General features: G+C 34.3%; 1 protein-coding gene across 13 annotated transcripts in view; it reads right to left on the reverse strand.

Annotated features, from left to right (window-relative positions):
- Huwe1 (HECT, UBA and WWE domain containing E3 ubiquitin protein ligase 1) overlaps positions 1-26,759 on the reverse strand; it is a 142,849-nt gene that overhangs the window by 90,370 nt on the left and 25,720 nt on the right. For all 13 annotated transcript variants that reach the window (XM_063245925.1, XM_063245922.1, XM_063245923.1 and 10 more), the window contains 4 exons: positions 21,381-21,449; positions 18,006-18,104; positions 16,929-17,135; positions 14,383-14,535 (listed from right to left, as the gene is read on the reverse strand). In XM_063245925.1, coding sequence (XP_063101995.1) covers positions 14,383-14,535; positions 16,929-17,135; positions 18,006-18,104; positions 21,381-21,425 — 504 coding nt within the window. In that variant the 5' untranslated portion in view covers positions 21,426-21,449. The remainder of the gene's footprint in view (positions 1-14,382; positions 14,536-16,928; positions 17,136-18,005; positions 18,105-21,380; positions 21,450-26,759) is intronic.

The raw sequence follows: 26,759 nt of genomic DNA on the forward strand, positions 1-26,759 counted from the left end.
TGCCAGTGAAAATGGAGTATTAGAGAATTTAAAAGCTTATCCCATCACAACAGCAGTGAATACACGGGCAGAAAAATATCAGAATCCATTGTATCAGAACTCCAAAAACTTAAAACTTTTAAAGTTTCCAGCAATCAGAAAAATGTTTGAGGAAAATGAGGAAAACAAATAAAAATGAAGCTCAACTGAGAGCTCTGTGATATGTAACTTACCTGACCCAATCCCATATGCCCCAGCTCAATAGTGGCTGAAGCAGTCCATAGTCCTGGAGTGAACATAATGAACCTTACCCTGAAATAATTAAGATTGTTTGCTTTAATTGTTCTGGTGGCCTCCTAAAGGCCTTTCACAATTTCACTTAATGTGGAATTTTCTCAGGGCTTGGGGGAGGGCAGCTACTTACTGAAAACATTTAAAAGCAAATGCACTTGTCTCTACCCTAAGGCAACTTATAAGAGACAGTTTCATAAAACTAAAGACAAACAAGAATTGCTGGAAAGAAAAGCCTGAACGTGAAATGTTTTGAAAAACAAAGGCTTTGAAAATTTAATATATTCCTGGAAACCTAAAACATCACGTGCATGCTCAAGGTCAGCACATTCTTAGAAAAGATTGTAACAGAGTTGAGGGGTCACAATTCATTAACTTACATATGGTATTTGACGGTTCAAATGATATTCTACGTGATGGGTTTATTTTTTATTTTAAAGAGGGTAAAATTAAACATAACAAAATGAACAAAACAAATCATAAAAAAATAATTTAAGAAACAGATTTCAAAGCAAGACTATGGGAGATCTTCACTGTCTATCAATATTGTCTCATTTTCTTCCAAATAGTTGTCCATATCTTCACACAGAGTGAATTCATACTGAACAAAATAGTACTAAAGTGATCAAAACAGGATGATGAAGGCATTTTAGGTCTTCAAGACCAAACAATAGAGAAGTCGAAAATGTCTACCACAGTGTCTCTTGTTCTCTTCAAAAAAGCTGTTCAAATCTTTACATATGTTATAATTAAAGAAAACAGACTAATATCACTCTGGACAGAGAATAATAGTATTGTTACACTTTATATCATGACGCTACGGAATTAGCACTGGGTATCTTAGTGTCTCTTTTTCTTCAGGATATCTGTTCATTACATCGTGTATTACATAATGTATTCTCGTAAACTGTTTAGAAGTTCTACACATACATGAATCTCTACATACATACTTATCCTTTCTGTATTATAGGGAAAAAGAAATCAAAAAAGGCAACAAATTACTAGTAAAACATGAAATGAAAGACATATAAAACTACAATACGAGATGATCTACAGTAGTTACTATGATGTCTTGTTATTTTCAATATAATTGTCTATATCATCAGGCATAATATAATTGAACATAGCACTACATAGCAGTATTAATAAAAACAAAACACTGGAGACATTATAGGACTTCGAAAGCAGTTAATGATCAAATGGGAATGGGTATCTCATTGCATCTTGTCATCTTCAGAGTAATTACCTCTACTCAGACTTGATACTATATCAAGCATACCAAATTCGAATAAAATCAGTCAAGACAAAATAGTGATCTAATAAACCACATTCAAATAAGATCAGTCATAGTAAGACAGTGTAAGTAATACAGGGCACTTCAGGTTAAGTTAAAAGGAAATTAAAGATAGTTACCATTGTATATCCTGCTATTTTGGGGATAGATGCCTGTGCTCTCAAATATGTGATGGGTTTATTGGCACAAACACCATGTAAAAAAGGAGTAACTGGTCTTATGATGTTTTAATTGAGAAATAACCCTACTGTAATCAAGGAATATCTGTGTTTCACAATTCCAAAAAGCAGCAGCAACAAATCATGGGCAGGGGTCAGAATTCAGATTTCTAAATGTGACTCATATTAGCATTCAAACTGAAACACACTTCATTTTCAGCGATGAAAAAATTACAAGGCATGCAAAAACTAAGGCCAACAAATCGGAAAAGAAACCAATAAAAACTGTTCAAGAGGAAATTCAGAAGCAATCATGTACAAAAATTCAAAGGACTGGGAGCTCAATAAACTTATACCTTTGACCTGGAACCTGCCTACCTCTAGAGGTGGGTATATACTCAGAGCCAGCAAAGGGATTGTCAAAAAAAAAAAATTCAAAGAAAATTTATGTGATGTTTCAACAAATAAGTATTGTCAATAGTGAGAGAATTTATAAAACAGGAAATTAAAAGAAATTTTGCAACTCAAATGTTTAATAACAGAATGCAAAAACTCTCGAGATCAACAGCAGTTGTAAACAGGTGTAAGAAAACTAGGGAATGTAAAAGTAGGTCAACTGAAATTTGAAGATAAAAGAAAAATGGAAGAGTCATCAGTATGTCATCAAGTGCATAATAAAGGATTCTAAGAGGCTGAGCACAGACAACAGAGGTATTGAAATTATTTACAGAAATGATGGCTGAAAAACCCCATTTTTACAAAAATATACAAGTTCAAAAAGCTTAATAAACACCAAGAAGATAAAACCTAGAAAGTGGATACCAAGGCACATGAAAATGAAACTGTCACAGACTACAATGAGAATCTTGAAAGCATCAAGGGGAATGAAACAGTCAAGTACAAGGGATCCTCAATAAAATCAATGGCTGGCTTTCTGTATTTCTGGGAAGAGTCTATTGAGATGCCACTTTTGGATTAGGTCTATTAATTTGGGAGGTGGTGTAGTTTATATCTCTAATGTTCCCCAAAGCCCATGTACTCCCAGGTGAGACTTTTTGGACAGTGACTGGATCTTAGGGGACAGCTATAGCAGTCTACTGATTGGGTAAACATGGCTCTAGGTATAGCTGAAAGGACTTTCTAAAGATAGACCACTCACCCTGGCTGTCATTGACACATACCAACTGTCTTGTAGCCAAAATGCAATAAAGAGGGAAAGGGAGGCTTGCTGTTGCTATTTCATGCTTGCCATGCACTGTTTCTCCTATGCCATGCCACACTGCCTTGGAGCCAGGCCACTATACAATGAAATGTGAACCAAATCAAACCTCTCCTCCTTTAACTATGGTTGTTGGGTTTTTTATCCCAGAAAAGGAAAAGCAACCAAGGAAGGGTTTTTTTTTTTTGAGTTCACAGGAGTAGTTTGCAAAATTTTTGTTAGGGTCTCATCACCGGATTTTTTCATTTGCTTTGCAAAGACTTTTAATTTGATATAATCCCACTTCTTGATGCTATTTCTTGTGAAACTGAGGTTCTGTTCCTGTGCCTATGTGTCCAAGATTTTACCAGCTGATTAAATGGAACCAGCCCATATATTCATCAAAAGGTGAATGGGAAGAGAAAATGTGTTATTTATACATAATGGAGTACTACTTTGCCATACAGATAAATGTGAGTCATCTGTAGGAAAACAGATGCACCTGAAGATAATGTTCAGCGAAATAAATCAGATGCACAACTTTAACACGTTCATACTGCATTGATCCACCAGTGACACATGCGTGACTGTTGTGTAACAGTTTGTACCACCTGATGGGATAGTCAATGCACATAAGGCTGGTTGGAACTTAACACTTTTAAACACAGCCAGAGGTCTAGGAAGATGGTGGAACAGTAAGCAGCAGATTGAACAGCCTCTCTGAGAGGAACAGATGCTGGAATACAGCATTCTGGAGAAGTCAAGAAGGAAAGAAGTGGGTTCCCTAGACCCAGGAAGAAACTAAAGTGAGAATTGAAGCGCACAAAGAGAATAAAAAAAGGAAACTTTCAACAGGAGAAGGCAGGAGCTGGAGGTGATTTCTCCCAGAGCCGGACCCACTGTAAGAAGAACTGCTAGAAACTGGGGACACACAGTCACAGTGAAGCTGGTGGCTGGCAAGCCCGAAGGCCTCAGCAGGGAGATGCCATGGCAGGAGAAAGTAGTGGACCAGAAAACTGAACTGGTTGGCGCTGAGTGTGGGGAACTCAGTCCTTTTGCGGGAGTGGCCAACTGGCTCAGTGCCATCTCGGAGTTGGCCAGGATAAGCTCAGAGCCAGAACTGTGGCTGGCTTCATTTAGCCACTCCTAGCTCATTGCAGACTGGTGGAAACTGCTTGGACTAAGTCTTGCCCCTGTACTCAGTCCAAGAGCCTTTGCCCAGGTTTCCTTAAAGCTATCCTCAACCAGCTCTACCAGCCCTGGGGGTACCTTAAGTGGTGAGGGCTCCCTGCTGTTAACGAGCAGTGGAGGGAGGAAGCAGCCTGCCATGCCCTAGCTTGCACTCCAGTAGCCACCAGCAGGCTGGGAAAAGCAGCAAACAGCCCTATACCAGAGCATCCAATGGTCAACATCAGATGGTCCTAGCCACTAAGGGCTAGAAAAAGCAATCTCCCTTCAGAGAAACTGTAGCCAACAGAGGAAGTGCCAGGTACCCCATTACCCACTTGTCCAGAAGGAACAAAGAACATGACAAGAGGAAGAAGCAAAAGGCAGTCTCTGGCCTCCAATCCAAGCAATACTGGTCCAGGAGATGTAAACATAGAAGAAATCAGGAGTTGCACACCTGAATTTTCTGACGCAACAGCAACTGAAATAAAGAAACAACTTCAAGAGGCTATTAAAGGACTTAGAACAGAAATACGATCCAAAGTAAAAGAAGAAATGAGAAACACAATAAAAGAATTGCTAAGCACATTAAAAGACACAGATAGAATAGAGGAGCATAGACTAATGAAGGAAACCTTTAATGAAGAATATAAAAAAAATTTAGAATACATGAAAGAGATTCAAAGAGATTACCAGGAAATTAAAAGCTCCATTGAAAGCTGGCAAAACTGCTTGAAACAAACTGAAGACTGTCAAACCTTGAAGACAGGTTTGCAGCTCGCAATTGTGAAAGTAAAGATCTCTTAAAAATAACAAGGAACCAGGAAGTAACAATACAAAGGCTACAAGATGACAAGAGGAACTATAACGTATAACATAAGGATGAAAAAATGTGAAAGAAGCAGCAGGAGTAAACACAAATGAAATACACAGGCTATTAGCACTCCAGCCAATATGCTTTATATAACCAAAGTAGATCTACACCCACACGTATAACAATCAAGATCCCAGAACATTCAACACAAAAACACAATATTAAAAGCTGTCAGAGAAAAGAAACAGATCACCTATAAAGGAAAACCCAACAGAATCATGACAGACTTATTGACACAAACCATCCAATCAAGAAGAACTTGAAGTATTTCAAGTCCTGAAAGAAAATAACTTCCAACCCAGACTGATATACCTTGTGAAACTCTCTTTCAAAATTAATGAAGAAACAAGATGCCTACACAACAAAGAGGAACTGAGGGAGTTCATTACCACCAAACCAACCAACCCTATAAAAAACACTGAAGGACATTCTAGACAGAGAAAGAGGAAAAAGACCATGGTTTCAGGAACAGTGGGAAAGGGAGCTCACTGAACGGAGCAGACAATGGAATGAAGAGGAAAAGAAGACAACCAATGGCAGAAAAATAACATGGCAGAGATGAGGGCATAATCACTAATATAGATGGCCTCGACTTACCAATAAAAGGAAACACATGTTGAGTGGATCAGGAGATAGCTTTATATAAGAAATACATTACCTTGAAAGGGGGTTTATGGATACAAAGTCAAAGACGAACAAACAATGGCTCTATGTGACACGGAACCAGAAAAAAGTGGGGGTAGATTGCCCATCTGCTGCAGATTGGTTAGAAAGCCATGGCACTTTTATGCAATGGAAAACTACTCAGCTATAAAGAAAGAAAATCTTGAGGCACTTGTAGGTAAATGGATACAACTTGAGATCATGCTCAGGGGATAAAAAGGTTCAGAATCACTTAGGTGAATAGTAGTTTGCCTTCTTAGTGGGAAACAAAATGTACAATACACTTTGTGAAAGTGAAAGGGGACGAATTGTCTAAAAGGGCAATGCAGTGACTACTGTTAATCTAGTATCATTATTTGAAACTTCAGAGGAGCCTGGCAGTGTAACACAAATTATGGCTCTCTTGTTAATGTGTTTCTTGTATATGAGAAACACAAAATATAAATAGAGTAAAATTTTTAGAAGATAGATATATCCTATGCAACAAGGAGAGGGGACCAAGAAATAAAAAGAGGGAGAAAAAAGAAGAGGGGAAGGAAAAGAATTAAGATATGTTATGTACATGTATCAACTCCCTATGATTAATGTAAACATTAGGTACTACACACATATACTAATAAAAGTAAGTTTAAAACAGATCAATAGCTCATTTTTAAAACACTAGAAACCATAAAGGCTAGAATACAGTGCTTAAGAGAACCCAACAGAAATCTTAACCAAAATTCTGTATCTTGCATGTACAACAATCCTTTAAAATGAAGGAGAAATTAAGAAATTCCCAGATAAACAAAAGCTAAGAGAGGTCAATCCAAGTAAACTTGTCCACAGTAAATGTTAAAAATAGTCTTTTTAGGATAAAATAAAAGCACTATAACTAGAATCTGTCCAAAGAAATGAAAACCCAATAAGGTAATTACGTAAGTATATAAAAAATTCCGTATTAATGGATTATAGGTGTATGCAAACATGCCTAGCTTAAAGGTATAAGTTATTCTGACTACAACAACATAAAAGTAGAGAATGAGAAAGAATGGAGCTGAATAGGAGCAAAGTTTCTGTCTATTAAAATTCAGTAGCACTCCCAGAGTAAACATTAATAAACAATTTTTAAAAAAGCAAACAAAATTTTATTAATACTAAGTCAACTTAGACCTCAAAGGTATTAATAGAACAATTCACCTAACAGCAGAATATACATTCTTTTTAAGACCTAATACAGCATTTTCCAAGATATATTATGTTAGGCCATAAAATAAATCTCAATCATGCAAATCACACAAGTATCTTCTCAAATGAATATAGGAAAAATTGGAAATCTGTAACACAGGGAAAACTGGAAAATTCACAAATACATGGTAAGTAAATGACTAACAGGTCAAAGAAATCACAAGGGAAAACAGAAAATTACTTGAGAAATAAAAATACAATATTCCACACATTAATTAAAAAAATCTCAAATTAGTAATTGTCCACCTTAATGAATTATAAAAACAGGCAACAAACCTAAAGCAAATGGAAGCAAAATATAAAAACTTTGGCAGAGAAAGAAAAACTTCAGAGTCAACTAATCTAACACCGGTTCTTTGAAATGATCTAAGAAAAAGACAGCTAGGTGTAGTGGCACATGCCTGCAATCCCAGCACTCAGGCTGAGGCAAGAGGATTAGTAAAAGTTGCTGGGCTACACATCAAGACCCTGTCTCAAAAATAAATAAAACAAAAGGAAACAAAATAAAATAAAAGAAAGAAAAATAAAGGAAAAAGAAAAAGACAAACCTTTAGCTAAACTCATAAAGGAACCAGTGAACAGGGAATGAATTCAGATGTGGCTATATTGCTCATCTTCAACATCAGGAGTAAGTAACTACTGGAGTTCTCTGAACTTTACCTCAAAATTGAGCTGGCATGTAAAATTGAGAAAATGATGCCTGTAGCATATAAGAATTAAGACAAGAAATGTATAAAGATCTGATAATCATTAAGAACATAATAAGCACTTGCTGTTATGCAAAATATTTATACATTAAAATAACACAGTATATAGTATAAAACACTAGGAATTACTCAATTACTATGAGAAATGTAAAGCAAACTCAGGTAATTATAGAAGGTATAATTTCACAGTCTTTATTAACATACAAAAGGCAAAAAGTCTTACTGTAAAACAACCAACTTCTTTATTCATGATCTCATTCCTGAAAAGCCTTTTACCACTCTGCTAACAAAATAAAACAAATTATTACCAGAAATATAGCTTAGTGGCATGGCATCTGTCTGGCAAGTGCAAGGTCATGAGTTCAATTCCCAGTACCAAAGGAAAAATAAATAAAAATAAACATAAAATCAGTGATATTTTCAAAACTTACATTCAACTCTTATTATATCTTAATTTTACTTTGATGTGGAAGGCCCTACACCTTGCCTTTGAACACTGAGCCAATTGCTACAATACTACTAATCAAATAATCTATCACTCTTCTATTAATCTGAAATGGTATCACTACTCACAGGACTTCAACTGGAGACAGAATTTGCTGAAAACTGTAAGAATAAGCGTTTACAAAGGCAACCAGGTATATGAAAGGACAAGTAAATTAAACTAAAGGTAGACAATAAAAAGGCAGAATTTAAAAAAGCTTTAAAAACTGCATCTCAAAAAACAAAACTACAACTCCACAATTATTTTCCTTTTGTTTCTTCTATTTTACACTAATTGTTTTAGAATATTTTTATTACCATCATACAATCTTTCCTTCCAACTCATGAGACCTACTACAAATCAAGCACCTCTAATTAGAAATCAATAAAAAAACCTTGGATCCTTAAAAAACCATCCCAGCACAAACTTGATTCATCAATGTCTGTGATTTTTATTCATGATATTGCTGTAAGAATATAGGATTGTAATAAATTTTCTTCTATACACTTTCAAATTTTAAAAAAAATGTGTATTTTTATTAGGGAAGTAATGTTAGTTCTATCTTTTTTCAAAAGGACTGACTGAACACTGTTACTTGGATACTATAAATCTTTAAAGTGTTACACAGGAAAACCAGGATGCAAAAAATACCCTGCATTTGTAATTCAATTACAAAAATATTCCAAACAGGGCTATGTCATATGAAGATAGAAAGACATACAAAGGATACATCTTAAGGTTGTGGGGAGACAAGGGAAAAAGACTAAACTGAAGGAAAAACAAAACCCAAATGAAAATATCAATGCATTCATGTAAAATAATGTGTACATATGTACAAAATTTTTGTAAGTAAATTAAAAATGTACAGTTTATGTGCTGATAAGCATTATTAATGACATTTCCCATTAAGTACCTCCAACATGATGGGTATTAACCTTGTGTTTTATTCATGACTTAATTTAATCCTATAAACTATGAGGTACATACTATATAATCCCCAATTTTTAGACAGAGAAACTGACAATAATTTCATTTGCTGACAGGAGCAACACAAACACCCATCTTAACCACTCACAAGTGAATGCATGTGTTTGTTGCACAGAATAGAGATGACAAAAGGGACCAAGGTTCTGGAAAAATCAAGATTTCTGTGAAGATCAGTGTTAAAAGAACTGGAGTTACACATCAAAAGAAAAACAGGACAGTGATGGTGAATCTTTTAGAGATCCATTACCCAAACTGCAAACCAAATCCACTTATTTATTGCAAAGTGGAAACACAGCAATTAAACGTGAATACTGAAGTTTTAGTTTAGAAAAAACTATTCAATGTGTGCTGACAGAGAGGGTTCTTTATGCCCGTTGCAACACCAGTGCCATAAGCTCACCACCACTGACTGACATAGAGGAAAGCAGCATTTATTAACAAGTTATAATTTTAGAGTAACTTTTCATTTCAGAGAAACATAGTTTGTACATTTCAATGAAGTATATTAGAAATGGTAGTTAATGTTACCAAACGCCTAAGGCTGATTTCCGTAATATAACGAAACACTGGCTACATAAATATATATATTATACGAAAGGTATCAATATACCATGCCTGGTAAGATTCCAAATTTTCCAAGATTAGAAACCAATGTTCAGCCTACAAGTTGTTATTTCAGAAAAAAATTGCATACCTGTCAAAGGCAAAAGGATTCTAAAATACAGAAAGGAAAAAATCCAACAATCATTTAAAACAATCTTTCGTGGTGACAAAATAATGAAGGGTAAAAAACTTCCATTAATGTGATAATGTGATTCTATAAGAGGTACTACAACTGTAGATAGTTTGTCTACCATTGTTAAATGTAAAATCTGATCTGAAATCTCAAAAATTATATATGATGCACCCCTTGGAAAAGTTATGGCTCAAGAAAACAAATACATCAAATTTCAAATCACTGTCTAATCGATTGCTCACTGCAGGCACATGGAAATCTCAATTTAAACCTCATATTACTCATCAGTAAAATGGGGATCAGTATTAAAATGATTACTTTTATTAGGTATAAAATCAGGTAGCAGTTAATTAAAATATGGTACAGTGAAGTATGGTCAATAGAAACACAGCTGCAATGACCATTACCGATATATATTTAATTATAAAAATATGTAATAGATTGTACTACATAGTTTTTAGAGAATTCAGGAAATCTCACTATCATTTCCCAAATTCACTTTTTCTGTATACTGTAGTTTTGTTTTTGGACTCTGAAAAACTCATACATAGGGATCTTCAACTATGATTTTCTCTTAAAGATATCTGTAGTTATTTCCCTCAATTCATCGAGGTTATTGTCATTCTAATGGTTAAACATGGTCCCGTATCACTGTGCATTTCCCAAATAGTCCTAGTATCTTTTCATGTTTATTAGTCAATTTTACAGATACATCATATGTTCCTTTGTGAACTGTTGGTTTGTATGCTTTCGCGCGTTATTCTGAGTCTTTACTTTTTATTTTTTTTGATTTGTAGAAGCTATTTACATATTTTGAACATTATTATTTGGTTATATAACTAAGCATGTATGTTTCTAAATTTTCACATCAATTCTGTTAAATGTTTTTTAAATGGCATCTATATTTCAATTTCCTTAGGAGAGGCTTCCTTATCAAAAATGTTTAAAGTTGCCCAAACAGTACTTACCTTCCCATGTTTGTAAGATATATGGTTTTGGTTTTTTTGTATGGGGGATTAAACTCATGACCTCGTGCTTGCCAGGCAGGTGCTTATGCCACTGAGCTATATCCCCAGCCTCGCTAAGATATATTCTGATGGTGTAAAGAGTATAAACACATTTCTCCCTCAAAAGCCTATTTTCCACTATTTTTTATCATAGCAACATGGGATTCAGTACTTCATTCACTGATATACCTATAAAACTTTCAAAATTACTCACGCTTTTGTTTGTTCTTCTGAGATTTGGTATTCGTTAGTAGTTCAGGCTGGCCTTCAACTTGGAGCAATCCTGCCTCAGCCTCCCAGATGACAAGATTATAGGTGTGTGCCACCATGCCTCGCTAAATCACTAGGACTTCGCACTTTGTTATCTGACAGAGCAAATGATCCTAAACTTTTATCAGTGTTTTGTTATTTTCATGTATTTCTGCTTTCTGGTTGAATTTAACTTAATCAATCTGAGCAATTATATTGTTCATGCAGTGTGTACGTCACATTAACTAATACAAGCATTCTTTTACTCCTACCAATAATCATACATATGGTTATCAAATCAGGTATTTATGTCCTCAACTCATTAGTTTGTTTATATAATATTAAATACCACACAGAACAATTAAAATATGAAAGGGAATTTTTAAATGAAAAATAAGTTGTACATTTTAGTCTGTTGAAGAGTAACAGATAAAAACGAAATTAAAAGTGTCAAAAATTTGATTCTATAGTCAAGTAATTTTAGAAATGTCTTCACATTTTTACCGACTCTAAAGAAATCACAAGTTAAAACTATAGCATGTGTAAGATACTGAAAGTAAGTCTTTCATCCTATAGAAGGGAACTAACATATATGTTTTTATTTTTAAAATATAGCATATAATAATCACAATTCATGCTTTTGCGGCTTTAGCAAAATTTTTGAAATATCCTACTATCAAGTTGATTTTAAAGATTTTTACTATATGGTTTTCCCATGTAAAAACTGTATTCTATTAGATGATCTTTTAAATCTATAAGTAAAAGTCTAGATTTCAAAGAGAACATTTTCCTTTTACTTATTTATATATCCATTTGTCTCATTATTGCTCATTTAGATTCCTTTTCCTGACAACAGCAGTGTTTACTTGTTATCTATCCTCTTCATTTTCTTGAAACAATGTCATTGTGTATACGCGTGCCAGTTTCTGAAATAGTAGCAAGCAATAACCACTATTTTTACTATTTTATTCACGCTGAACTGTTCAAAAGCCACTGACTTTACCTCGTAGTAAACTGTACTGCTTATAAGTGCTACATATTACACAGAATGCGTGTATCATTTTTATACCTTTTTTTGGTACTGGGAATCGAACTCGTGACCTTGCACTAGCCAAACAGATGCCTGCGCTGCTGGGCTAGCCTGGCTCTCTACTACTTTTAGTTAGTCTACTAATAATGGACACTGCAATTGTCTCTAATTCATTTCTACAATGAAGCAATATTGTGACATATATCACATTTATGGAACACTGTATCTTTCTTGAAATATATAACCAGGAAAACCAGTCTGTACTCCTATCAGCAGTGCATAAGAGTTTCTAATATCTACCAATACTTACCATTATACTTATCTGAATTAGTCAATATGTTTACAAGGTTTTATTTTCCTAATCATGAATGTGCTTGCATTTTTCAACTCAAAGGCTGAATTTTCTGGTTTATGAATTATCTATCCATATTCTTTTTTATCCTTGCATATTTGGAGGATTGTCAGACCACCAACATCGATAGTCCTTTGTCAGTTTTAAAACATGTTAAATAGCCCTAAAACTGTGATTGGCATATTAACTTTATTCTTTGGTAGTGGGCCTTTAATTTTGTGTGCAGACTAGTGCACCAATTATCTGAAAGTGTTATAGGTCCACGAAAAAAATGAACTTGTACCAGAATGTCATTCAACCATGTAAGTATACTACTCAGTACAACTGATAATTTTTCTCAGTGAAGGAATCAGCATGTTAATTTATGGTGCAGTGTAAAAGTACCAAAAATGTAGCAGAGAGCTATGTTGCTTTTTTTGGAAAAGAAGCCTTTATTTTTTTTTTACTATAAAATTCAAACTTTAACCTTTTGGTTTATGCTTTAATGATTAAGATTTCCTTTCTCACTATTAACTTGTCCATTGTATTTTATTAAATTATAGTTTTACCCAATGGGGTTTATTTCACAGACATCATAATTGTTCGTATAGTCAATGGGTCTTTTTATCAATTATTTTCAAATTGGTAATTACTAAGCGCTTGAGAAGCTTGTTATTTCTATGTCTTTTGTAGGGTGATCAATAAATTTTTATTAGTTCTAATGTTGTTACTCCAAAAAACCCAAAGACTCAACTCCAGCAGCTAAAATTAACCATGTTTCCTTTTAAATATGCATTTTTCAATTCTTTCCTTTTTCTTGTACTTGTTTGGACTTCTACAAATTTATGACAGAAATAATACTTAGTACTTTTGCCTGACTTCTGAATCAGCTTCCCATCATAAATCTAAAGTTACTTTTCCTAATTTTCTGAGATTATATTAGTATTTTGTCAATGTACTAAATTTTATCAAATCATTTTGAAGCATTTGTTAAGGTATGGAATCTGTCCTAACTACTGCTGTTTTGAGATCCAATGTTTAACTGCTTTAAGTTTTCTAGTAATGTAAGGAAATGTTTTTAATATGTCAAGAACAATAGGTAGCAGGGCTATGGATATAACTCAGTGTTTGAGTACTTGCCTAGCATGAAAGAAGCTCTGGATTCCCAGCACCAGTAAAACAATAAATGAAAAAAAGGAAACAGACTGCAAGTCTACATATATGCATTTGCAAATTCAAGAAGAAAAATGTTCATTAATTAAATGAGGTCTCACTGAATTGTAAATGATGAATACTTTCTCAGTAGTTCCTGTATGCCATATTTTTTATGTGCACACAAAAATAATTTTTAAGTAAAAGTATCTAAATAGTCTTGAACTTGAGTTATATTAATTGTGAGGTAATTACTAAATTAGCTTTTAAAAACCAACCCATCCTTCACATTTTTCTTCTAAGAAAGCTTTCTAGCAATGGCTACCTCTCAAACTTTAGTATGTATTATCAATTAGCCTCTAGTCATAATGGAGAAAGGCATAATTTCTCTGAAAAAGTTTTTTACTTAAGTTATAATCACTAAAGTACTAATCACAGCACTAAACATCCCCCACTTATAAAACGTCTTTCAGTTTATGTAACACTGAATTCCAGATGAGAAAACTGATACCAGAACTATCAAGACTGAAGTCCATCCAAACCTTTTTATGGCACTGTTTTCTCCTCAGGCAAAATGAGTATGAATTTTCTATCCAGAAATAAAGGTTCCAGTTTTAAATAAAAGATTTGGTTTTCAGAGCACAGATTCATGAAATCCCCTTCCAAATTACTTTCTAACAGCTGAAAATGAGTTTTGTGGAACTTAAGTTGGTTGTCCCAAATTGTTCTATTTATATCAGTGAAGTCACCTCAGAGTTTCAACTCCAAATTGCCAATGTAAGAAACATCTGCTGAAAGGAACCAAAGCTCTTATTTTTGTGCTCTTCTACTCTTCACCTAAGACTCACCTCTGCCAGATGTTGTAGTCGTGTTAGTAGTGGGGTTCTTTTGTCAGATCCAAGACGTGTGATGTAGTTTGATCTTTTGCTAAATACATATAGAAGGTTAAGGACTGCCAGCACCACTTGCATATCAGAGGAAGCCAATAAAGTTGTCAAATGCTGCAAAAAAAGGGCACAAGTTTAAAATTTTGGGCACAATCGGCCCTAAAAATTTTAAATCCAATGTAATGCATTTATCAACATTAATCAAGAACCAAGTTTAGTGACAAACAAAGGATGACTATTAGTGAACATGCAACTTTGTCCACAGGGAACTTCAATCTGGCAAATGACTAGAAAGTGAAATAAAGATAAAATTCTCAAATAGCAGATCACAACTGCATAGGTGTCCCCAAAGGAAGAGAGAGATTATAAAAGAGACGATGTGATATAATACCTATATTTGCACCTGGAATAAAACATTATGTTTGCAACTGGACTGAAAATACTAGGAGAAAGAAAATTCTATAATCCTATATTCTTTATGATAAACACTGAAATACAGAGCCCTTTCTACAGAAGTTGAAGATCCTTACCATTGCAAGGGACAATTACTTAAGTCTTTTCCAAGTTTTTATAAGTAACATGAGATTTGTAACATGTATTTTGGTTTATAAATAAAAATTAAATTCACCAATATACTGAAGATTTTGTTTTTTTAATTAAAAAAGAGATTAAGATAAAAGAGGACATAACAACACAGGTCAGAACAAAATAATTTAGGCATCATATGCTGAAGGTTTTAGAATTAAAAATTAGCATGTAGTTTACCTGGAAATGAACCAAGGAATTTTTGTTGGATTATCCTGAATGCCACAGATTTCCCTGAGCACCCTATTTCTTCATTAACAGAACAGTTCTCCACCTCTATCTTTAAAAATATCTCTGTTCAGAGAAGTGTGGTGGTACACACCTGTAATCCCAGCACAAGGAAGACTGAGGCAGGATTTCTGTGAGTTCAAGGCCAACCTGGGCTACATAGTGAGTTCAAGATCAGCCTTAACTACCTGGTGAGGCCTTATCTCAAAACAACTGCAGCAGCAACAATGACAACATCTGTGTGTAAGGTTTAATTATCCTATTTTTCCCCATGTCATAACATTTCTACTTGTTCAATCTGATAGAAAACACAACTAAAATTAACAGGGCATCTATTATTAATGGTGACAAAATGTCCAAAATTAGGGTAAAGGATAATGATTTTTGACAAATTAAAAAAAACCACAGTGATTATTCTGTCTACTTTACTCTTTAAGGACACAAAGGACTGCTGGGGCTATAGCTCAGCAGCACAGCATCTGCCTGGCAAGTATGAGGTTGTGAGGTTGATTCCCAGTAATGCTGCAAAAGACAACTGATACAGCTGGCCCTCCATAGATGTAGGTCCTGTTTCCCTTGTTTCAATGAATATGTACACTTTTTTCTTGTCAGAACCCCCTAAATAACTGTTTACACTAAATTTATATCATCTTTGACATATATGAGAGATCACCTAAAGTATATGGAAAGATGTACACAGGTCATATGCAAGTATCACACTATTTTATATAAGAAACTTGAGTCTGCAGTATTGGGGAGTTCTAAAACTCTGCAGTATTCAAGGAGTTCTGAACTCTCTCTCCTCCCACCCCAGATGCAGAGTGAGAACTATCAATACAGGGTCCACCAAAAAATGTATACATACTGCAGGAAATGGTGTATTTTTTCAACAGATGGTGTTAGCCTCACATGGTGAACCTTAAAGGACAATATATATTTCAGAAAACCCACTATATTGCTGGCCCTTAAAAGAAACTGAAAATGCATGTGCAGCAATCCCAATCAGGATAACCAAGCAGTGGTTGGCTGTACTAACAAATGTCTGGAAGCGAATGGCCCCCACTTTGAGCACCTTTTGTAATTGTAGAGGCCAAAGGTAAAGTATTAATTTCATGATGTCTCAATAAATTTAGTATTAAAATATTTATACAAGTTTTCTTTCCTGAAGTGTATATACTTTTTTTGGTAGATTTTGTATTTTGGAGGATGTAGGAGAGTGGTTAGAAAAAGCGTACATTAACATGTTAAGGAAATCAAACTATTTCTAACAGTTAAAATAATGTAGGACTGCTCCAATAAACTAAGACAAGGATAAATTTCCTCAAAATCTCAATAATACATCAAAATGTGTTACATTTCTCACTTATTTCTTTAATCTAGAAATGGCAGGGTAAGGTGATAGTACAGAGCCTTCCCATGAACCCTAACAAGGTAAGGTTTATAACCAAGAAATATCTTAATATTATCTTTTTTATTCCTTTTGACATTGCTAGGGACTGAACCAAACAGTATGCATGCAATGTAAGTATGCTACCACTGCACTACCAGCCCATAACATTATGTGTTTGATATTAAAAAAATCTAGAGTTCTACAATGCAAAAGAAAGCAGCAACTATCAGAGAGAAATAGCAACTTTTTATTTTTAGCTATACATCTAGCTGAAAACAGACCAATAGGCTTGAAACTTCCTTACCTCTATGGAACTGTACAGATGGCGGGAAAAACTGTACTCAATGAGCAATGCTGTGAAGTTCAAAACAGCCAAGAGAAGCATTTTTAGTTGCTCTCTTTCTGGCCTATCGCATACAAGCATCCATGACATATTTTCCACTGTTTGTCCAGCATCTGCCAGAATGCCATCGAAGCGATCCAACAGGTCTACCCAGTGATATAACTCACACTAGAGAGCAATGAGAAAAAGGATTTAGGAAAACATTATGAGCACCATGTAGATTTGTAGTAGAGCTTCAGTACAAGAGACTGCAGAGCATGATACCCAGACAAATTCGCTTCCCACCGTTCCCCACGTACAGAAGGTCAAACTCTAAGCTAAAAGAACTTAAGTTCGCTGTTAGACTCATCACAGTAATCTAAAATCCCTAAAGCTAGGTATTCAAAGGGAGACTTGAGTGTTACAATGACAGGAAAGACAGTATTCCAACAGATGCCATTTTGTGTAAAGAATTCATTTTTAAAGTAATCTAAAAAAATTCTCAGGAGCTGGGGATTTAGCTCAGCAGCATAAGCGCCTGCCTTGCAAGCAGGCAGTTGTGAGTTGAATCCCTGGTACCGATAAAAAGGAAAAAGACAAAAAAAAAATTCTTTTAACCTGAAAGTAAAATTCCTAGCTGAGTGTGAGTGCACACTTTTAATTCCAGCACTGGGAGACTGTAGGAGGCTTACCAAGAGTTCAAGGCTACACTGCACTACACAATGAAACCCTGTCACAAAAATCAAAAAACAAAAAACACAACAAAAAAGCCAAACCAAACCCAAAAACTCTCGAGGTAAAATTTGAAGTTATGTCAAACACTTTATTATTAACTGTGTAAGCAATACTTATTCACACATATAACCACCCCCATTTTCTGGACAGCTATATAGGCTAAACTTACTGGTGTAGGGCTATGCTACACATATACTAGAGGCTTCTTGTTAAGTAATTTCAAGTCAGGTTACCCCACTGTGGTTTTCTCTTTCTGTATCAGAGCACACAAAATGATGTACTCATACAGCAAGTGCTGTCTTTGGTGGAAATATGCTCGCATACCTTTCCAATGTTCCATGTTTTGATTTGCTGTAGTTCCAGGAGGAGTTGCTCATCATTACAGACTTTGAGTTTGTCTATTAAGGCTCTGCAATCTGCAGGCTGAGGGGAAAAAAAAGAATTATCCATAAAAACTGTTTTTAAATGAGAGAAGTGAAAAGGGAAAAGCAGTCCTTAAGCCCACAAAGTATTTTAACTTTTATCTAAAACTAGAGATTTCCCCAATGATTACTTGGGATTAATAAAACACTCATAAGCGAACACTTTCATTCCCAAAAATCTATGTATTTTGTCTGTAGATAAGATAAATTCCTTACAAGCATAGAGACAGTGGAAGTAAAGGAAATAGCTATAAAAATCTACAAAAGCAAAATTAAGAAATCTGTATCATGGTTGGAAAGGTAATCAGAATGCCTGGAAGGTAAAACTTGAGTCGACAAACACTAAAAGGCCTGAAAAAATTCACACTTAAAAGCCAGCCATGATAGAATACGGCTGTAATTCCAAGCGCTAGAAGGCCAAAGTAAGAGGATCGCAGCAAAGTTTGAGGCCAGCATGGGCTGCATAATGAATTCCACATCAGCCTGAAGTATGTACCAAGATCTCATTAAAAAAAATCAATGTTAGAGGAGGAATAGACTAACACTGGCTGTATTTTTCACCAATATTAAATCCACTAATTGGAAGAAGAGAAAAGAGCTTTAGAACTCTCTAAAAATAATGTCCCATTCTTACTTAAGGTTCTCATTTCTATACATTTCTGCTTTCTTGTACTGATGAATGGGATTGCTAGGTAAGAAGAGGACTGAGAATTTATATTAAAGATCCTGAAAGTAGAAGGAAGAAATGGAATACATACTGGGACAGAGAGGCATTCTATTAATGGATAACAGCTGAGAGAAGTGAATATTCTTGTTCTGTAAGCCTATAAAAAGGTACTATGTTGTCCTGGGAATACACCTATATTGAAAACCAAATAAACCTTGGCTGCTTTTGGTTTACAAACTAAGCTGCTTGACCATGAGTAAGTCCAACCTCTCAGCCTGTTTTCTTACCAGGAATACAGACCCAAGAGCTATCTTGTGAGCTGAAGTTCAAATATCTGCCACTATATAAAGTACTGTATCTAGCTCACATAATAGGAGCTTAAATATGAAAGGTCATCATGCTACTGCAAAGAGTACAGCCTTTCTTAGTAAGCTCCCTGTCTGAAGCTCAGCATGTTCTTCTGCAAAGTAACTGCCATTTACAGATCCAACAATGCTGCTATGAGATTTAAACTGGGAAAAAATAATTTTTTGCATACAGAATACTATATGGAGAATTACAGAAGCTTTAAAAAACTTTAAATGATTTAAGTCAAGCCCCAATCTTATCTCTTGCTAAAGCAAGCACTAAGATTCTTCTCAAGATTTTGTGACAATATATGTAAGACTTTGTATAGAAGAACTTTCCATAAGCCAGGCCTAAATTTTATTTTCCTCCCTGAAGTCCAGGTTTGAGGAAAGAGTGAAGCAGAAGAAAACAGATTAACATGGGGCAATTTGAACCATCTACTCATGCCATTTCATTTCTTCTGTATTTACTTGGACTCTGCGTCAAATATACTGCTTCAATTCCTAATGGAATGTAGCTATGCAAAAATATAGTTTTTATTCTGTGGGTCAGGCATTAGCTATTTAAACATTTGGGTCTTAAAAAGATGGTAGTACAGTCAAAACTCTAGGGATCTTAGCTGTAATTCTGGCTTGGGCTTTGGCAACAACTTTGGCTGATACTTAAATCAGGCACTTGGGTCTACCAAGTCTTAAGGTCTAAGTGCTACGACTTGCCAGCTGGCATTATAACCTAGACCTGTTTATTGCACCTGACTAAAATGTGAGCAAAGGATTTATGCAGGCATTCCTACAAAGAAATATCAGTGTCAACAAGTGTTTAAAAGTAGTTGACATCACTAATGATCAGGTGAATACAAATCAAAACCAAAATGAAATACCATCTCACAACTGTTAGAATGCCTACTGTCATGTGTCATTTTATTTTGGATATGGTATTTTACATTTCCATTATGCTTTCTTTGCTTTAATCATAATGCTTGAAAGGTCAGTCTTCTCTAGTAAAAAATATAAATCCAGGCATACCTCTCTTAAATGAATTTTAAATAAACCTACATACTACCATTTGTAATTACTGATGTGCTGCATAATTATATCCTCAAATCATATTCATTAGTATAATATCAGATGAAAAGGGCAGAATAACTGCAAACACAGTCAGTATTTTTTTAAGACCAGAAAAATATAGTGAAAATTTTATTAATGGTTGTCACAGTGATAGCTGCCAAGTAAACTATTAATAAATTAATATTAATAAAAAGTGACTCATATTTAGAAAATGAAGGAACCTAGATGTGGTGATACATGCCTGTAATCCTAGCAGCCTAGTAAGCTGAGGCAGGAGAATCACAAGTTTGAGTCCAGCCTGGGTAACTTAGCAAGACTACCTCAAAAATAAAAAAGGGCTGCATATGTAGCTCAGTGCAAAGACAGTAGATTAGATATCCAGTACAAGTAGGAGGGAGAAAGGGAAAAAAGGGATGACTAATTTACTATGTGTAAGGTATTATGCTAAACAATTGTCTCATATCAAGGAGGGAGGAATTAATCAATCCCATTTTGTAGCTGTGGAAGGTTAAAAAAACCTACAGTAACAAGTCTAGTCTCATTCAAAACTACCCAGATTTAATTCCAAAGTTTGTATTTTTGGACTATGGCATATGGGACTTAAAGAGATTATCTTAATGCAGTATTTCCTTAATCTTACAATGTAGTTCAAAAGCCAGCTGATGGAATACTTGCCTGAAGTTGAAAATATGTAGTAAGAAAACAAAATTACTGTGTTATCACTCTCATTTACAAAAAAAAAAAAAAAACAAAAAAAAAAAAAAAACTGAGAAAGATCCAATAGCTACAGTAAAATTTCAATCTACTTCCCTTCTTCCATTATAACATACTGTTGTTCAATGCACAGGAATAGAATCCTTAGAACCTACTTCAGCTACCCACAGCTATAATGTAATATGCAGATGCTCATTTCTCATTGGTCACTTGTTCATTCATTTTTTTTCGCTTAAGTGAAGTTCAAAAGGAAACCTATTTCAAGGTGAATTGTCATTTTCATTTTGTGGTGTTAGGTACTGAATCTAGGACTGCAAACATGCTAGGTAAATGTTCTATTCCTCCTCCTCTTCTCCCAGCATCCCAAACTGCTGGTTTATTATAATGTATATATGAGTGATGATAAATTTGGAAGATCAGTACTAGTGAGCTTATTTTAAAATGAGGAAAACAAAGGCAAAGCAAACTTCTGGGTACTTACAGCTTCAGTAGGTGTCTTTTTCAGTTTAGTTCTGTCTACTTTCATGTTTTCAATTTTCTGCTTTATGATCTGAAAAGAAAATCCCAAAAGAAGTGAGTATTTTAAGATGCAATTTTGAGCTTTACAAACTTGGACACAGACAATATAGAATCGAGACTATGCAAGATATTTAAAGTAATGACACGAGTTATTGATGCTATATACCAACTCACAGGCATAGATGAGGGAGACATGAATAAAGAATCTCTTCAGATGAAACTGGCCTACATCCTTGTTACATAAGCCTAATTCCTCCTTTACCATTGTTTGCCAATAAAAAAATATATGGTGTCTTAAAAAACAAAGGCAAAACAAAATGTCTAAGACTCCTATTAGTAATGTTCTAAGAACATAATCACTTTACTAAGTACAATCTTTACTAAGTGCAATCACTTTACTACATAATTTGGAAGGCTTAAAAGCCAGGCAAGAGTCCATTTGGACCTGCCATATAATCTCTAAGTGGTTGCTGATAGCAGACAATTCCTTTAAGATATTCTGAGCAAGGAACAAAAAGAAGTCAAGTTTTCTTACATTAGCAAGTAGGAAAATGTGCAGATATAGAGGATCTTTACAAACCCAAAGTTTTGCCACTCACAATATACTTGCTATGCAGCAATCACCAAAGATCAATGTCCCTCTTCTAAGAAGACTAATGGTAACCAAGCCAAGTAAAAATTTTAGGCTGCTTCTGGCCTAGACTCAGTCCAATTTGCTCAGTATTATGAAAATACCATGTATTTGCCTGTAGCCATTCAATGGATATTCAGGAAGGGTTGGTAAAAAAAAATCCAGAACAAATTCTACATTTTATTTTGACACATGAATGAAACATACAGAGATCAAATCAAGGTATTAACACATCTATCACTTTCTACTTTTTGGCTTAAACAATAGATATTTGTTCTCTCATAGTTTTTATAAGATTTTTTTTAAAAGTTTAAGATTTGAAAAAAATATGTATTTATGGTATATGTCTGAAATATGTATACATCAAAGAATGACTAAACTGAGCTAATTAATATATGTATTACCTCACATACATTTTTGTGGTGAGAATACTTGTGCTACACTCCTAGCAATTTTCATGTAAACACTGTATTTCTCATCATGTAAATACATCTCCCGAATTTGTTCCAATTCAACTTAAATTTCATATCCTTTGATCAACATTTCCATTCTCCACCCCCAGCAAGTATTATTCTACTTGTCACCACCCAATTTAAAAATACTATGTAGTATATACTATATAACCCAGAAATTGACTCATAAAAATATACAATTGATTTTTGACATAGGTGAAAAGCAACACAAAGATAGTTTCATCAACAAAGTTCCCAGAACAAGATATGCATACACAAAAAGACCTAATTGACCTAATAACTTTAATATCCTATATAAAAATTGACTTAAAACGGATCAAAGACTTAAATGTCAAATTATAAAACTTACTAGAAAATATGTACAAACCAGATATAGTACCTAGAACACATAAAATACTCAATTCAAAGGCTTAATGTTATCTCAGTAAACTAGGACAGAGAGGAACTATCTCAAGCCAATAAAAAGCTACAAAAAGCTTCCAACAATTACTGTACTTAACAATAAGAAACTAGAAGCTTTCTCCCTATAATCATAAACAAGGCACAAGATCACTTATCACTCCTTCTCAAAACTGCATTAGAAGTACTAGCTAATGAAGATAAGAAAAAGGAATAAAGGTATAGAGATCAGAAAGGAAAGCATAAAACTGTGAGACAAAAAATTTCTGAAACAGGTGATTATAGCAATGGTGTATTATATAAGGTTAATATACAAAAGTCAATTGCACTCCTGCATACCAGCAATAAACAAGTACAATTTGAAATGGAAAAACAATACTACTTTCATTAGCATGCAAAAATAGGTACCCAGACATAAATCTACCAAAGTGCATATAAGATCTATATAAAGAAAAATCACAAAAAACACTGATGAAAGAAACCTAAAAATAAAAAAAAAAAAACCTGAGTGCTATTCCATGAGCAGGGATTGAAGACCCAGTATTGTCAAGTTATCTGTTCTGGGGCTGGGGATTTAGCTCAGCGGCATAAGCGCCTACCCAAGCAGGCAGTCGTGAGTTCGATCCCTGGTACCGATAAAAAAGAAAGAGACAAAAAAAAAAGTTATCTGTTCTTTCCACTTTGATTTATATATTGAATTCAAGAACCCAATATATGCAATTCAGCCAGACTGTCTTAAAAAAGAAAGCTAAGGATACAGCTTAGTGTGAAGGTCCTGGGTTCAATCTCCTATACTACAGAACAGTCTATTAAAATGAATAATCAAATGTCCAAATAAAACCATCAAGTACCTTATGCACTGAAGTAAGCAAATCACTGTTTATTGACTGTTTTATTGGCATAAAATATAGGTGAGGTCACTGTCAAATCTTTACAAAATAAGCATCTTGATGTAACTAAAGTTATTTTAACTAAGAATGTTATAACTAGTCAAGAATCTGGAACAACAGAAAGATTGGGTAATTCAGAAAAGCAATTTTCTGGAAGGGTATCCCACAGGTCAGCTCACAGATATAACAGAAACCTAAAGATCCACATGCAGAAAAGCAAGCAGAACCAAGGAAGGTGAACAGCCTGGAACTACAGCCAAGAATGTCTTACAGAAGCAACTTAATTGGGGGTACTTCTGCTGCCAATACCAGACTGATTTTGGATGCCTAGAAGCTACTGCTGGTGCAGAATGACTTGTAAATATCTCAGGTTATTTGCATCAGTGGCTCTACACTTAAGTGCCAAGTGTGAGAATCTGATACATTCAATCAAAACAAAACATAACCCAAAAAACAACACCAAACAAGTGAATACACATGCACACACACCCACAAGTACAATGCTAACTTGGTCTATATCTACGTAAGAAATAATTAGTTTAAAAACAAAGCACTGTCCTTTAGAAATGAATTTAAGAAATTCAGAAGCTGGTTAGTTCCCAGTTGTTATATTTCTACGCTGGGTTCATAGTGAGTGAAAGGGGATATTTTTTTGAGTGACCACTAAAACCCACATAATTCTAAGGCTAGATTTTCTCAAAAAGCATCTTGTTCTATATTTGGGAAATGTTACACACACAGAATTTCCCTTCCTCTAAGACGGTCATATATCTGACATTAATAGCTCCAAGAAATCTTAAGTAAAGGAATCCTATTATGTCACAAAATATATTTTCAAATGGCATTTACTGAAAATCTCCTGATTCAAATATCCCAAAGAATATACTTTAAGACATGCTGCCCAGACACATCATATAAGGTTCTTTTCACACAATTCTCATCATTTAAGTTCAGTTTTGTCCCTATTTTCAGATAGAAAAGAGAGATTCAGAAAAAAAATGTTTCCTGATAAATGAATTGTTGGCACTAAGACAACATAAGCGCTTGTAGTAGGTGAGAATATAAATGTGACAGAATCTTTTACACTTAGATCTGATTGTTCAAAAGACTATTCCAAAATAACCTAGAATATACAATGAGAAACTAAGAAGATGCTGTCAATCTTAAAAACAGGAATTAAGGAATGAGTTCCACCTAACTCTAGAGTAAAACTGATGAAATCACTATTAATGTATATAAAAAAGAGGTTATTCTGAAATAAATTTTTGGAAATGGCTTGCTGCCTTTGTTAGATTACATCCAGAATCCCAAGCACCAAGAAATCTCTGTGTTTCATATCTACTTCTCAAACTTATATAGAAAAACAAGTCGCTTTAAGGAAATGAACCGTTATAAATAATTACCTGTAACTATTACCACTACTTAAATACTTTTAATTTTTCAACCATTTATTGTTTCACTTCATCATTCACCAAGCCTTTACTTAACTATGAAGTGTGAATCATGGTTTTGTAGATTTTACATCAAGAACAAGTGTTACAACTAAAATATACTGGGGGAAGTCATTTTTTAAAGGTGACCACATTCTGCAGTAATCATTTTCAGTTGATAAAATTTAGAAATAATGACTTTCACTGACATCAACTGTAAGTTATAACTGCAGGATTTCAGGACCTGCTCAGAACTAAGGAAGCAGAATCTGAATTTTAAAGATCCTTAGGTGGTACATTTATTAAAGCTTGAGAGGCACAAATACAGGTTCAGAATCAGTAAACCTGAGTTAGTCTCTGTTGCATCATTTTGTAATGATGGACAAACCCATTCTGTGTGTTTCCTCAACTGAAATAGGAATAATCTCACCAATTCCAAATCCACTTTCATTCAACACAATCTCTAGAGACTAGCAAAAGATTTATGTTACTTTCCTGATTAAAACTTTTCAAAGGCTTCCTCGAAAACTCCCTAGAATATACAAACCTTAAACATGACCCACAGAGCCATGGTAGGACTTGGCTTCTCCAACTCTCTCCAATCTCTTCTCTCTACACAACATTAGTCTTTCAATTTAGTTCTGGAAACACTCAAGAGTTCTTTCTGGCCTCTAGTCCAGTGCGAGGGCTATTACCACTACAGTGTTCTACTCCTCCTTTTTCCACAGCTAGTTCTATTTGAGGAACTTGACATTTAAACTGAAAACCCAGAGATGCTTCCCAGGCAATTCATCTAAAAATGGTTCCATTGTTGTTTTTCTCTTTTTTTAATTTAGAGAAAAAAAGCAAAACAGAAAAAAGGGTAAAAATAATGCAGAATTAAAAAAAACAGCAAAAAATAGTCAAAAAATAACAGTAAGAAATCACTAGTTGATAAATTACATAGTTATCTTAGTAGTTTTTGAAGTTACAAAACCAAAGCATAAAAAATGGACAATGACAATACAAACTATTTGTTCGGTGAATTAACAAAACTTAGTAAGGTTATCTGTTTTTTAAAATTAGATTATACAGCTTATTTCTTTTACAAGAAGTACAACTGCAAATGCTGGTTTAATTTTCTACATGTTAAACTCTTAAGCACCTAGTATCTTATCATGATAGATAAGCAAATATCTGCAGACTGGACTTCAGGAAAGAGATATTCACTGAGAATAAAATCAGCATACAGATATACAATATTGAAAACCACAGATCTGGAGATGAGAGCTTACAAGTACAGAAGGAAGAAAGGATGCCCATTAACTGAGCTCTTAAAATTTGTTTTAGTATTTAAAGGTGAAGCAAAGGACAAAATCCAGTAATAGGCTAGTGAGGTAAGAACAAAAACAGTTAACCATGGTATTGTGACAGACAGTAGATGGCAAAAGTGATTATTATATTTAATGTCAAAATGAAATAACATAAAAAATGAAGTAATATTCACAGACAAATGTCCATTAGAATTGGACGCAACTT

Source organism: Cavia porcellus, unplaced genomic scaffold (genome assembly GCF_034190915.1).
Source record: "Cavia porcellus strain 051 isolate PalLab524CR breed Dunkin Hartley unplaced genomic scaffold, mCavPor4.1 scaffold_3, whole genome shotgun sequence".
NCBI lineage: Eukaryota > Metazoa > Chordata > Mammalia > Rodentia > Caviidae > Cavia > Cavia porcellus.